The sequence below is a fragment of the Sinocyclocheilus grahami genome, unplaced genomic scaffold (assembly GCF_001515645.1).
Source record: "Sinocyclocheilus grahami isolate Dianchi unplaced genomic scaffold, SAMN03320097.WGS_v1.1 scaffold490.1, whole genome shotgun sequence".
Classification (NCBI taxonomy): Eukaryota; Metazoa; Chordata; class Actinopteri; order Cypriniformes; family Cyprinidae; genus Sinocyclocheilus; species Sinocyclocheilus grahami.
In genome coordinates, this window is record NW_015505669.1 from 460203 (window position 1) to 474017 (window position 13815).

Sequence of the window (13815 nt, forward strand, 5' to 3'; positions counted from 1 at the left end):
TGTGAACTTGAGTATAAATATACACATTTTCTGCCCCCATGTCTTGAATTTGTGATCATTCTGAATGTATTTTAATAGACTGAATCATGCAGTGATCAGGCAGAGCTGTAGGTGTTTTGAAAGTTTGTTTGTTTTTTTGCGTCGTGAGAATATTGAGTAAAATAGCTCACTTGTCATGGTGTTATTTAACTGTATCATGTTATGAATAAACTAAACATTTTGAATTTTTACCTCAGTGTGTTTCGTCTGAGTTTATGTGTGCGGTCACGCTCATTTGTTCTGAAGTCTCGAGACAAACAGAGTGAGCCTCAGCAGCGCGAGCTTGTATTCTGTATTCTGCTAACTTACTGCAATTCTCTCTGATGACGCAGTAATTTACCGCGGGAAGAAAAAATCTTCGGTCTGTCCAATGATTGTAAAGTCATTAGGTCCATCAGACTTAAGATATTTTAGAGGTAATGAGACCAAAAATAATTAAGAACCATCGAATCCGAATTTAAGACATTTTAAGGCCTTATATTAGGAAAACGTTATTTAAGACATTTTAAGACTTTTTAAGGACCCGCGGACACCCTGTAATGTGTTTTTTGAACATTAAAGCATGTCAACATATTCTGTTACACCAAATACACAAAATAATGATCTTTAAAATAGCATCATATGACCCCTTTAAAAAGTCAACATGAACCTGCATTCACAATATACAATGCATTTCAGAGAATATTCAACAAGAAGAAAAAAAGCAGGACTTGGTTTTATCCATGAAGAACTGAAATACAATAAGAAGCCAAAAACAATAATTGGGCAACATAAACACCTATTGACGTCAACTGAAGAAAAAAAAGTTATTTGAGGAGTGGAGCAGGTTTTGATGAAAATAAATGATTACGATTTTTTTGTTTTAAGAATAATGTAGACTGATGAAATGTGCAAATCAGGCACGTGCACAGGTAGGGCTCAACCTGTGCAGAGCACATGCCCTTTTTGTCCTTACACTCCGAAGTGGCCCTTTTTTTTTTTTTTGTTCTTCTTCAATAAATCAATGCTATTGGTCACACTTTACGTCTGTCTGTCTGTTTTACAAATATATTTAGCGAATGAAAGATATTAAAAAGAGTTTGTGACTCAATCTTGTTGGATTCGCTCAAACTGTCAGTCAAACCTCATAACTCCACCCCCTGTCTTGACTGACTGAGTGCAGTGAACTGAAGTTCCACAGCAGAGCAGCTGAACGTCTTGCAAGGTAAATAAATATCTTCTTGTTTGTATAAGTACAGCGTTGTCTTTACGCAAGAAACACTAGTATGTCTACTGTATAAAGGCTCATGTTTTATGCATTTGAGGTCTTGAGACCGGACCTGCGGAGAGAGGGCGTTTGCCATCTAAATTAGTCATAGCCAATAGCCTACACTTAAATAGCCTGTGCATACAGTAGCCTTTCATCTTTTATCAAATGACATTTTGGCCAAACGTATTTTACAACAGGAGCGCCCATATATCTACAACAAACTTTGTAACCTGTTGATCAAAACGTAATGTGATGCTGCCGTTTTAATGATGGACAAGTTGCACATTTGCACACACATTCGCGGTTCAAAAACCCGGCCATAACTGCATTTGAGTTTGACACAAAGCGACTGAGTGTTCCTCGTCAGCTATAGGTAAAATATATTTCTAAGAAAATTCTTCTTTGATTTATGATGGCTATCTGCTGATTCACTTAATTTATTAACATTTAAATCATATTATATATGGTCACACTCACAGCATGGTTAATGTTTACGATGTTAATATGCATGTATTTGCTAGCTAGCTAATTTTTGAATGTAGTATTCTATACTCTCCGCTTATCATTAAGATGTGACCAGTAAAAAAGGGGGGGGGCTTTTTCAGTTTCAGCACATGCCCCTGAAAAGGTCTGTGCACGGCCCTGGTGCACAATAAGACTCAGGCCGTGTTTTAATCTAAACGGGGTCAATTTCTATTTCATGTTGACTTTAATATTTCTTTAGCAGTAGATCTTACCTTGCCAGAAGGAGAGGAAGATGACCGATTTGACCATGAAGAACTTGAGCATTGGCCTGTAGGGGCTGAGGAGGTCTCGGGTGGCGAAGTAGAACAGGAAAAGAGCGTAGAGAGACAGGCTGACTGAGATGTTGTAGATGATGGTCACGTACAGGTAACCACTAGCGACACTGTGGGATCCGAAACATAATTCTAAAATCAACAATTCAGTTTTGAAACTTTAAATCTGGAGTATTAGGGTAAATCATAGCCACAGATCAGAGATCACATGAGAAGCACATACTTGAAATCCCCATCACGGTATTTCCCAAAGGCCTGCAGGATGACCGTAATCATGGCCATCAGGGGTTTTATTACACAGAACTGTAAAGTGGCCTGCGAAATGAATAAACAAACAAATTACTCAAGAAATATCTGAAAACATAAAAATAAATAGAAACAAGGATTCCTCAAGGTGATCAAAAAGCAAACCTGTTTGCAAAATCGAAGGAAGCCAATGGAGTAGGTCTTGCCCCAAAGACAACATGTTCCGTAAATACAGCTGGACCTGCAACAAAACAAGATCGGTTTCACATAAATATACAAGGGGTGTTTACACTTGTAGTTCAGTTCCTTTGGTTCGGACCAAAAAGAAAATGATACATTTAGACCTGGTTCGCTTAGCGTTCACATTGTCATTTTTAACACAAACCTAAAGATACAAAACAAAAGGCATAAGGATACGGTCGCATTCTGCGTGCTGGGCTAAATGCGTTTGTTTCATGTGTGTACATGCAGTTTCTAAAATATGTAAAGGTGTCAAAACAGTGGCAGGAGGTCTCAGTCTCGGCCCACCAAAGTTCGAATGGCAGCGTTCATATTTCTTCAAATGAGCCACACTAACAGAGCAATCGCAGTTCATTTTAATCTAACCAAACCTGCAAAAGTATAAACACGCCCTTAACAAATACACCTGCAGTCTCATCAAATATCAATAAGACCATTGATTTGAGGAATTCATTGAAAAATTCTCACACAAAAGAATGACTGGAATATGACACTCACTCAATAGGTTTTCCTCTGATCTCAGCCATGATAGCGCTCTCTCCTCCAAGGTATTCATAACACAGGCTCAAGAAGTTATAGATCACAAATGCTGCAAAAAAGATGGATTGAATTAGCACTGAAATTATATCTTTATTTTACGTGGGTGATACAAAAACAGAGATTCAAGTCTGGTGATTTCTTTTGAGTCTTCTCATAAAAAAACACATTTGGTAGTAAACCTCAATAATTTAATCTCATGCGGTGGCACTGGCAGTCAAGCACAGCAGACCTTTCTGACTAAATCCCATCATCATCATCAGTGTTTCACCAAACACCTACAAAAGACTTTTGCTAAACAATACAGTGGTGCGTGGCAAAATATCCCTCGTGATGGTCTGGCCACAAAAATTACATAGATTTTCAGCAGTCTTGTCATTTTTACCAGTCATTTTCTTCATAAGGATTTCAGAAACTTCTTCAATGAAGAATACTAAGGCACGAACCGAACCAACCAGATCCAAGATGAATCACACCATTACGAACTTTGATTTGATGTAATAAAGTACACTACCCTTCAAACGTTTGGGGAGATGAGACGATTTTTGAAAGATGTCTTTTATGCTTATTTATTAGAAATACAGTAAAAACAGTAATATTGTAAAATATCATTACAATTTAAAATAACTGCTTTCTATTTGAATATATTTGATTACGGTGTACATTTATTTTAAGTAGAAATATATTACATTATATCACAACATTATAAATGTATTTTCTGTCAATTTTGATCAATTTTAACACATCCTATCTGAATAAAAAAATACATTTCTTTAAAAAATAATAACCTAGCCAGCTACTATTAGCACATTTTTAATGTAAATTATAATAATAATATTTTGTTGTTTTCATTATCAAGTGTGGATCAAATTCACAAAAGTACTGTTATGAAACATTTCCAATGTTATAATCTAAAATCTTTATCTTTATGTACTGTAGAAAATGAACAGGATTTTCACTTCCAGAACCTAACTGTTGCGCTCTATAAAATCACACAAAACAGTCTGAAACTTGGTTCCCAGCATCCCCAGTGGGTGTTAATTTATCCTTCTCCCATGCTCTGTGGAGTAGTGTATGTGTGGCAGTGGAGGTTGGAGCTCAGCTCTATATATAGCATGTGCACCCAGCAGCCACAGCTGCTCTTTGCTGCTGCCGAGTCGAGAGACAGACAGCAGTGCAGCTGAAGGTCTAGTTAGTGTGAATGACAGTTTACCGAACCCTCCCCCTCCAAACACATGGAACACATTTTTATATTTTTTTGTAATTTTGTTGTGTTCCATTTTTATTCCATTTTTTGTTGCTTTGCAGCCTGAATTTTTTTGTTTTATTCAGCTGTATTTACTCAGTGCTACTTATAACATCCAAGTGAAAGACAGAACACCAACATAGTTAGTAGAGGCATATTCCAACAGACTAAAGGCTGTAATTAAAGCAAAAGGTGGTTCAACAAAATACTGACACAAGGGGGTGATCACAGCCACAGCTGCTCTTTGCTGCTGCCGAGTCGAGAGACAGACAGCAGTGTAGCTGAAGGTCTAGTTAGTGTGAATGACAGTTTACCGAACCCTCCCCCTCCAAACACATGGAACATTTTACATTTTTTTGTAATTTTGTTGTGTTCCATTTTTATTCCATTTTTTGTTGCTTTGCAGCCTGAATTTTTTTGTTTTATTCAGCTGTATTTACTCAGTGCTACTTATAACATCCAAGTGAAAGACAGAACACCAACATAGTTAGTAGAGGCATATTCCAACAGACTAAAGGCTGTAATTAAAGCAAAAGGTGGTTCAACAAAATACTGACACAAGGGGGTGATCCGTTTTCCAACTCAGTGATTCTGTTTTTATTTTTTTCCTGACATGTTGGTGTTATATCTTTCCCTTGGATGTTATAAGTTGCACTGAGTAAATATATATAGTTTAGGTTTTACTTACAAAAATAAGAAATTTGGCATTGGCAGCTAGCTGAAATAAAATTTAGCTTTAAAATGTCGTTTTAAGTTTAAGTTAGTTTTTTTTATATATTACATTTCAGTTAAAGTTTAAGTAATGAAAATGATTTTAGTTTTAGTTCAATAGTAACCCTGCACTGTACTAGTCTGGTGTCAAACGAGCACCTGGATTATTAGTTTATCCATGTGCATCCGCTCCACTTATGTGCGATAAACATGGTTACTACGCAACAATTGCTTCTGGAAATCCCAGCTGACTACAGATCCAGAGAGCTGCTCTAGCAGGAGATGGCTATTAAACGGGCCCCAAAGGTGTCTTGTTTAAAGCTGAAAAGAAAGCCTACCCTCATAGCAATCCCTGACTGTGTCGAAGTACACATAGTACTGGTCATTGGTAAAGAAGAGAAGGCTGAGCCAGGAGTCAAAGGCGTAGATGGGTACGATGAAAAGGATGCGCACTATGTGCCTCTGCTCTTTGGGAGAGCTGTAGTAACGCAAATGCATGTAGATCTGCAAAAAACAAAGACAAACACATTGAAATACACTGACGAGTTTTGATTCTCAGGCCCAGCTGGTTTAGGGATTGTTTACTTGGTGGCAGGTGAGTAGAAGTGCCGTCCACACAAAGAAGCCTGACACTGCCTGGGCCGTAGTCGTCATGAGGAAAATGGGCTGCTCTGGAGTGAGCAGAGGAGCTTCTGGGAGCCAGGAGATGTTGGGCCCAGTGGGGGCCATTGTGGCTAGCGAACCAGGAGCCATCCCGACAACTTCCTCCCCAAAATGAACAGACAATGGCACGTCACGTCTCAAAAGCTGTGGCAATAGAGATTGGGATGTTAAAATCAGTGGGGATCAAACATGCTGAAGAAGGGTGTGTAAAGTAGAAATGTGATGCCATGAAAACGAATCAAGAGGAAAGGAAAGAGGAGTGTGAAACAGTATGACGTCACCACGAATCATTTCACAGTAAGATGGTGCAAGATAATGTGGGCAAGCAAAGAAATGAAACTAAATTCAGCCAGAGATTAAAGTCGCAATGAAACGGAAGTAGTAACAGATCTTTTCTTGATATTGTGATGCACATCCGGGTAAAATGGGTAAATGAAAAAAATAGTAGGGTTCTAACATCATTTGTTGATTGGATGGAGGCAAATCTGAATGCGAATTTGAGGTCAATTGTAAGAAAGGGTCAGGGTTTAAGCAGACTAAACAATTGTAGAAGTCCGGCAAACATCACAAGAGAGAAGTCTATGGTTTCACTGGAAGATTGATTTATAATATTTTGATTAAAAATTACAAGTTCAACTTTTTCATGAAACATATGCATGGATGAATCATTCACCATAGGATTAATAATATGCATTTAGAAAATAGATAGGTTGACTTTTCATTTCATGCTGACTTCAATGAAATGGCATGAATATTTTTAGCTAATAATTTTCTAGACATGTTCTACAATGATTTGCACTGTATGAAAACTAGTTGCACATCTGTTTACATAATTTCTAAAATACTTGAAACAAAAATTAAGACGTGTGGCAGTTTTCAGACATGAATAAGGGTCACACTGTACATAAACACTAACTGTAACTAAAACTTTTAAAAAGGGTCAAGGACAAATTAGGTTTGCAGAAATTGTGGATTTAATTTTTATGAAGTATGAAGTATGAAGAACGGGAAATTATGCTGATCCATATGTCTCAGCATCTTAGTGTGTATCTCACATCTTATTAAAAGTGGCCATCTTCACGGTTTACACCAACTTAAAGCTAAAGTCATGGTTTTTTGACCAGGTACTTTAATGTTTGGTCATATTTACTCACTCTAATGTTATCGAAACCTGTAAAACGTTCTTTACTTTTGTGTTCATTGGAAGATGTTATGACATTCGGAGTCATTCATGTTCATTGTATTGAAGAAAAGACAAAATGGTCCACTCTGGCGAGAGAAAAAAAAAGTCATATAGGTCTGAATCAACATAAGGGGTCAGTAAATTACACAGTTTTAATTGTTGAGGGAACCGTAAATCATATGTTGAATGTATTCAGCGTTCACTTTTCGTGTTATACGTTGACCTTATTTGGAAGAGCATCATAAATTTAGTTGGGTCACATAGTTGAAGTTCGCCCTAAAATTAGTAAGGAAACAAAATATCTACAGACTAGATAAACGAGCAACTTACCAATAACATAAACGTAGATTTAAAACCATTTGCCGTGCACAAAGGAAAACAAACGAGAAGCAATTCGGCCTTAATTCTTCAAAGCCATCGCTGCTGCCCGTCATCCATGTTTATATTCCAGCGTCGTTGATATCTGCTGGAAAATCTGCGCTCCGTCCTTTTATATTTGTTCCCATGTAGTAATTCACCACGTCTTTAAACCGCTTACAGTGTATTCACGACTGTGCTAAAGGACTTTATGTACAATCTTAGGTGGACTGCTGTTGAAAGTCAGTTCCTTATTCTCCCCTTGCTGTTGAATAAAATCTCTTGCGGATTAGTTTAACGGGGATAAAAAGTGGAAAGCGGCTGTGAAGTCTGCTACAACAAGACGCGGCTTTTTTTCTAAAATGGGCTGTAGCTTTAGAAACTTCAAAATAAAAGTCATTACTCCAGCGACGCAATTTACAGTAAATAATGCATTTTTAAGAATTATGTAATACTGAACGTCGTTTGCTAGAATCATACAGATAAATCAAAATAAATACTTCGTATTGTTTAATAAATAGTATTTACTCATTTGATCCAAATTGATTCCTAACTGAATGAGCTCATGTACATTTTTCCTAAAAAAGGAACATTACATGTACATTATTCCTTTTTTTAATTGTATGTCAGAATTTCTCAGCTGCTCAACAAGTCTCGATTGCAAGTTGCAAACTTGCAAATTTGTATTAGTAATTAAGATTGTATATATTTACTTACTATAAGGCAGTTGTTGGGAAAAGGGAATTATAATCCAAGAATAGATGCATAAATATGTTTTTGTTTTTCTTTTACTTCGTTTCATTTCATGCAACAACACTTTGAAATGTACTTTTATGTGAATCAATTCAGTTACAAAATGTGTCTGTTTCCCCACTTTTCACGTTTACGTACATGTAAAGTGTTACATAGCACTTTTTTTCAATGTTTACATGTATTGTGATCTTGATTTATAAGACAACCAACGCAATTTTAATAATCGATTAATAATCCTTTCAAAGGGGCAAACTGGAATTAAACACCTTTAGTCGTGAGTTATTACACCAGCTGTGCAAAAATGCTTAGTGTTTAAAATAGTTAAATAAGTTCACAAGGTTCAGTAAGCTGAAACAATTATACTGTTGATAGGTGTGTTTATTTATAAATGAGGTTGTCATGGCTAATGTCAATTTACACCACATTGTTCAGCTGTGTAATTGTAAGAGTGGAATTCAGGCCTTTAATAATGCTCAAATTGATCTTTAGGTTAGTTCACTACAGCCCATATTTATATCAATATCTCCAACAATTCAAACGTCATCTGTTCAATGTGCAATCTTGAAATATCCATTCAGTGTTGTCTACAGCCCCAAACACCAGTTTGGCTGGAAACAACATTCTTGGAAATTCTTAACTTTTGCGTATTTCATACTTAAAATGGAAAAGATGGTTCCACGAAACCTCATACGTCAGTAAGGTGTCAACATACAACACTTTTTGTGCAAGGATACATTTGTTACACTCTATCAATATTAAATTTTAACTTTACAATCCAACAAGCAAGTCCTTCTTTTTCCCGGCATTTCAGAAAAAATAGAACAAACCAGAACCTTCATCAGGCCGCAGGTAAAAATTATCTTTTCCACTTTCACTGTTTGAGCCTTGAGTCTTGCGATCCTCGTTAAACTGTATCTATCCACTGTCCACATGCGTCTGTATCTTCGATGTCTCATTCCAACAGAAACAACCTGCAGTGCGTGAGGACGGGGGAGCACTTTGTCCATTACAAAAATGTGGTTCCTTTCTTTCTGATCTTGCCTCTGTCACACTCCCGTTTTACATAGAAAGATGAATATAAATGCTTTAGGGGAGTTGTCTGTTGTAATCCTGCAAAATGAAGCAAATGTAAACAATTTAGCAACAAGTTAATTATATTAGAATGTTGGAAAAATTGTACTTTTCAAATACTGAAACCTATTTATTATGCAGTATAGTAACTGAGTCAAATAGGCAGGTTCGAGATAAAGAAAAATCTAACATATACTATCATTAAAATTTGGAGATTTTTACATGTTTTTGAAAGAAGCCTATTTATTTGATCACAAATACAGTAAAAACAGTACTATAGTGACATATTATTTAAAATAACTTTTCAGTTTTAATTTATTTTCAAATGTAATTTATTCCCGGCAAAGCTTAACTTTCAGTAACCATTACGCCAGTCTTCAGTGTCGCATGATCCTTCAGAAATTATTCTAATGCTGATTTGGTGCTCAAGAAACATTTCTTAATATTATTAATGTTGAAGACAGTTGTGCTTCTTAATATTTTGTGGAAACCGTGATACTTAAAAAAAAATAAAAATCTTTGAATAGTTAGTTCAAAAGAACAGAATATGAAATAAAACTTTTGTAACATTATATATCTTTACTGTCACTTTTGATCAATTTAATGCATCGTTAATGAATATTTAATCATGAATTATTAATTCATACATATCAAAACTTTTAAGGGGTTGTATCACTGAACTAACCATCCCTAACCCTATTCTAACCGTCATAAAATGTCACATTGATAGACATATTGAACTTGACAAACAATTATGAGGATCTGCAGGGGTCATCTCTCTGATGTCATTTCCTGTTTTATGTTTTTTTTTTTCTCCACACGTTTCTGTATGTTGGTCGTATCATATCACTTTGATCTGGTGGACAATTTTTTTATATTTATATAATTAAATTATAACTGCCTTACTGATATTTTTAAGAAATAATAAGAGATTTTGCCAAAAACGTAATGTTTTTTTTCTTTATTATGATATCAGGACCAGTTGTATCTCCCTGACATAACATAACGCTCAAAAATATCCAGATTAATTTTAAAATTCAGCAATTAAAACCATGCACATCATATAAGAGGTGTATTGTGTGTATGAGAAGTCATTATGTGTATGAATTGCATTTCAGTGCATTTGTGGATAAACGAAAAGATCCACACAAAAAATCACTAACCTCCTAAAAACAGTAAATGACAGAGAACTTGCAGAGCTCATTTCCCCATGTGTTCGAAAGGAACGCTGACCTGTGTGAGAGAGACAGAGAAAGGTCAGAACAAAAACAAATATCAGGGAATTAAGTAAATAACCAGTACGTGAAAGGAAACCTGTGGGGGAGTTATGCGGATCTGATCGTGACGGAGAGGGAGGTCAGGGGAGGCATTGGCAGGAGCACCGCGGTGCAGCCGTAAACACACTCTCCTTTCCCGCTCAGCTCCTCGGCCTGCTCTTGGAGATCCGTTCCCTGAGAGACAAATCAACAGGTAAGTTGTAAGTGCTGATTTCAATAACCAACAGCACAGAAGGTCAGGCGGGTGCGGTTTAATAAGGAAGAGAAACCACATACTTCATAAATAACCAGCTCATAAATAGAACAGACATCAATAACACCTCCGGTCATCCTCAGACTTACCAGACTGTGGCACACGGGAGGCAGGTGTTGAGCTGGGGGGGTCTGGGCCGTTGCGCACCCTGTTAGGGGCCGGGAGGTTGGGGCCAGAAGGCACAGCACGAGCCGCAGAACCCGGCGGTCCACCTCCGGTCCTCTCATCCCTCTCCTCTCCCTCTCCCCTCTGCTCCTTCTCTTTATCTTCTGCTGTCCTGCTGGAGCCCTGACACAGTCAGAAAAACCCACAAAGTGAGCAATATAATGCACATTTGAACTGCACTGCAATAAATAATGCAAAATGTTTAAAAAGCATACAAATTTCAGCATGTTCCAGTCAAACACATAGTCGTATGAAAATCCCTGTCTGTGGAAAAGATTCCTGAACAGCTGTCTCAGGTAGGAGTAGTCAGGTTTGTCATCAAACCGGAGAGAGCGGCAGAAGTTCATGTAGTTTGAAAATTCGGCTGGAGATGTATTAAAAAAAGAGATTAGAGTTAAATGAGAAATTTAATTTCATATGATTTTCTAGCTGATCAAGTCGCATCAACTCACATGGATAGCCCTTGCAAAGAACCTCAATGGGGGTTGACATCTTTTTCTCACTGATTCGCTCATACTTTTGTCTTTTTGTGGCCGCTTTAAGGCCTTGCCAAGGCAGAGAACCCAAGTTAAAATACATAAGAACATAGCCAAGGGACTCGAGATCATCCCGTCGAGATTGCTCTGTGGAAACAAGGTAAATTTAGAATAACCCAAAATAAAGAGTCCATTTTTATCAACAGAATGCATTTCAGTGGCCCTCTGGTGCCCTTACCAATGCCCAAGTGAGTGTTAATGGAGGCATAGCGGGCAGTGCCAGTCAAGTTCTTATTCTCACGATAGGGGATGTGCTGATGTGTGCGGGCGTCACGATACTTCTTGGCCAAGCCAAAGTCTATGATGTAGACCAGGTTTCCCTTCTTGCCAAGCCCCATCAGGAAATTATCAGGTTTAATGTCTCTGTGAATGAAGTTCTTGGAGTGGATGTACTCGATTCGGCTAATCTGGAAAAAATAAACAAGAAACAAATTTAAATCTCAAATGTATAATATCTATATTTATATACATTTTTACTAATTCTATTTTTTCTGGGTTAATATTATGTTTTAGCACTACATATTTACAATCTGTTTTATTGAGGAGATTTTATATAGCTTTTCTTATGAATATTCCCTTCCATTATACAAGTAAAAAATTTAATTCTGCAGCCAGGCTATTCAAACGATAATATATGACTATATAACTTTCTATAAACTTATATACATTTTATATTGTCTTTTTATATAGTAAAAACCTGCATTTACGACCCTAGAATTTATTTATGAAGATAGAATTCATTTATGAAGACAGTTGCCATGGCATTGCTATAAAATTGCTATGATATTTTTGGAGTTTTGAGCGTGTTACTATGCGGTATTCTGGGTGGTTGTTTACAAATCTTTATGATATTCCGATCCCTAGATATGGCTCAGGTCCCTCTTTCAATATAAAGCTATAGGATTTTTGCCCATTTTCTCCACCAAGTCTTATCACTTATAAAAGTAATACAACGCTCCCCTCGATAAGACACAAAGTGTCGTGTCTGTAGCAAAAAGAGTGTAAGACAAGGGGTTGTTAAAATAACTAACCCCAAGTATGAGCAATAATATCTTGTTTATATACTTTCAATGCAATTACCATCTGGTCTGCCAGCAGGAGGACTGTTTTAAGTGTGAATTTCCTTGAGCAGAAGTTGAACAGGTCTTCCAAGCTTGGACCCAGGAGCTCCATCACCATGACATTGTAGTCCCCTTCAGCACCACACCATTTGATTGCGGGAATACCCACTAAGTTTGAAAGAGGATTGAAGAGACATGTCTTGAAACCCATTCGCAGCATCAAAAAGAAAACCGAAGGAAATCAGTTCTCACCTCCACCTTGCATCATCTTATAGAACTTGCTCTCAATATGTAACTGTGGATGTTTAGTCTTCACACTCTCCAGTTTAATGGCTACCTCCTCTCCTGACGTGATGTTTGCACCTGAAAGATTTTTTTTACAACATCAGGACACAACACTTCCATGAAATCTACATCAGTAGCCAATTTGTATAAATAATATACTTTTTACCCAAGTAAATATCACCAAAGGAGCCACTTCCAATCTTTCGCCCAAGACGGTATTTACTCCCAACACGTAACTCCATGATTCCTTCCCTAAAAGCAACCTTAGAGACCTACAAAATATCAGTATGATTTAGATCAAATACATTAGTCTCAAACAATTACAGACCTGCATTTCAGCACACAGCAGATGTGAATAGGATGCTCACTTCAGCATTCCTTCCATGATTCTCACCAGCTCAGATTAATTCACATTTCAGATCAAAAATACATTTTTAAAAAAGCTGGAACTGCCAGTCATCACTGGCAGTCATGCATCTAACATCTGACATTTGAGTCATGTGATGTGATCCGAACACAGTTGCTGTTCAATTCCTACGAACTTGCAACGAACAGGTTAATATTTACTCTTATGCACCATCGCGATTATCAATGTGCAAGCTATAAGCGTTAGAAGAAGGAATCTACTGAAAATGACCCGTTTTCGTGAGTGTTTTATGGCGTTTGCATAATTAAACACACAAGACGTGTGTCTTCTGCGATTTTCAGCCAATTTTGTAGCAGCCGCACCCAAGACCATGTTGATCCCGAGATTTCACGAACTGTTCATAGTGCTGACATTTACATTTATTCAGGACAGCTAAATGAATCCTAGAGACGCTTGTCCTGATATGACCTTTAAACAGGAACAGGATCTTTCTTACCTAACGTGAGGGTGGTGGAAAAGTGAGGCTGGTCGACAGGCTTGCGCTTGTAAGACAGGACCCTGGACAGCGAAGAGTGCAAGCGTAATTTTAAACGTCTCATCACAAATGTAATTCCAACCACTGCTTTCCTCCTCAGATTTTTAAATCCTTGATTTCATTTTTCAGCACCTGGATTGACCTACTTGCATTAGCGGGCTAGCGAGCAGCAGCCTCCCTTGTTTGTATCCCAGCGCACTTCTCACAGAAATGATGTCATTCACAAACTAGCGGAAGGACCCGG

The 13815-nt window shown here is 37.3% G+C and overlaps 2 protein-coding genes across 5 annotated transcripts in view; both read right to left on the reverse strand.

The window, feature by feature from the left end:
- Positions 1-7612, reverse strand: part of LOC107554044 (transmembrane protein 184B-like) — a 13361-nt gene extending 5749 nt beyond the window's left edge. For both annotated transcript variants that reach the window (XM_016236410.1, XM_016236409.1), the window contains exons 1-7: positions 7242-7612; positions 5651-5872; positions 5404-5569; positions 3070-3160; positions 2497-2572; positions 2309-2400; positions 2026-2195 (exon numbers count right to left, since the gene is read on the reverse strand). In XM_016236410.1, the coding sequence (XP_016091896.1) occupies positions 2026-2195; positions 2309-2400; positions 2497-2572; positions 3070-3160; positions 5404-5569; positions 5651-5872; positions 7242-7250 (826 nt within the window). In that variant the 5' untranslated portion in view covers positions 7251-7612. The remainder of the gene's footprint in view (positions 1-2025; positions 2196-2308; positions 2401-2496; positions 2573-3069; positions 3161-5403; positions 5570-5650; positions 5873-7241) is intronic.
- Positions 7613-8061: 449 nt separating this feature from the next.
- Positions 8062-13799, reverse strand: LOC107554045 (casein kinase I-like). Of its 3 annotated transcripts, XM_016236413.1 has the most exons (12): positions 13718-13799; positions 13533-13594; positions 12836-12941; positions 12637-12747; positions 12404-12552; positions 11502-11730; positions 11240-11410; positions 11003-11151; positions 10712-10910; positions 10407-10543; positions 10256-10325; positions 8063-9131 (listed from the first exon to the last, which is right to left on the reverse strand). In XM_016236413.1, exons 3-11 carry the CDS (start codon positions 12909-12911, stop codon positions 10293-10295), a joined length of 1254 nt encoding a protein of 417 aa, XP_016091899.1. In that variant the 5' UTR covers positions 12912-12941; positions 13533-13594; positions 13718-13799; the 3' UTR covers positions 8063-9131; positions 10256-10292. The 3 variants fall into 3 exon arrangements, with proteins under 3 accessions (XP_016091898.1, XP_016091899.1, XP_016091897.1); XM_016236412.1 differs by having other exon boundaries at positions 8062-9131; positions 12836-12932; positions 13533-13799; XM_016236411.1 differs by having other exon boundaries at positions 13533-13799.
- Between the last annotated feature and the right edge of the window lie 16 nt (positions 13800-13815).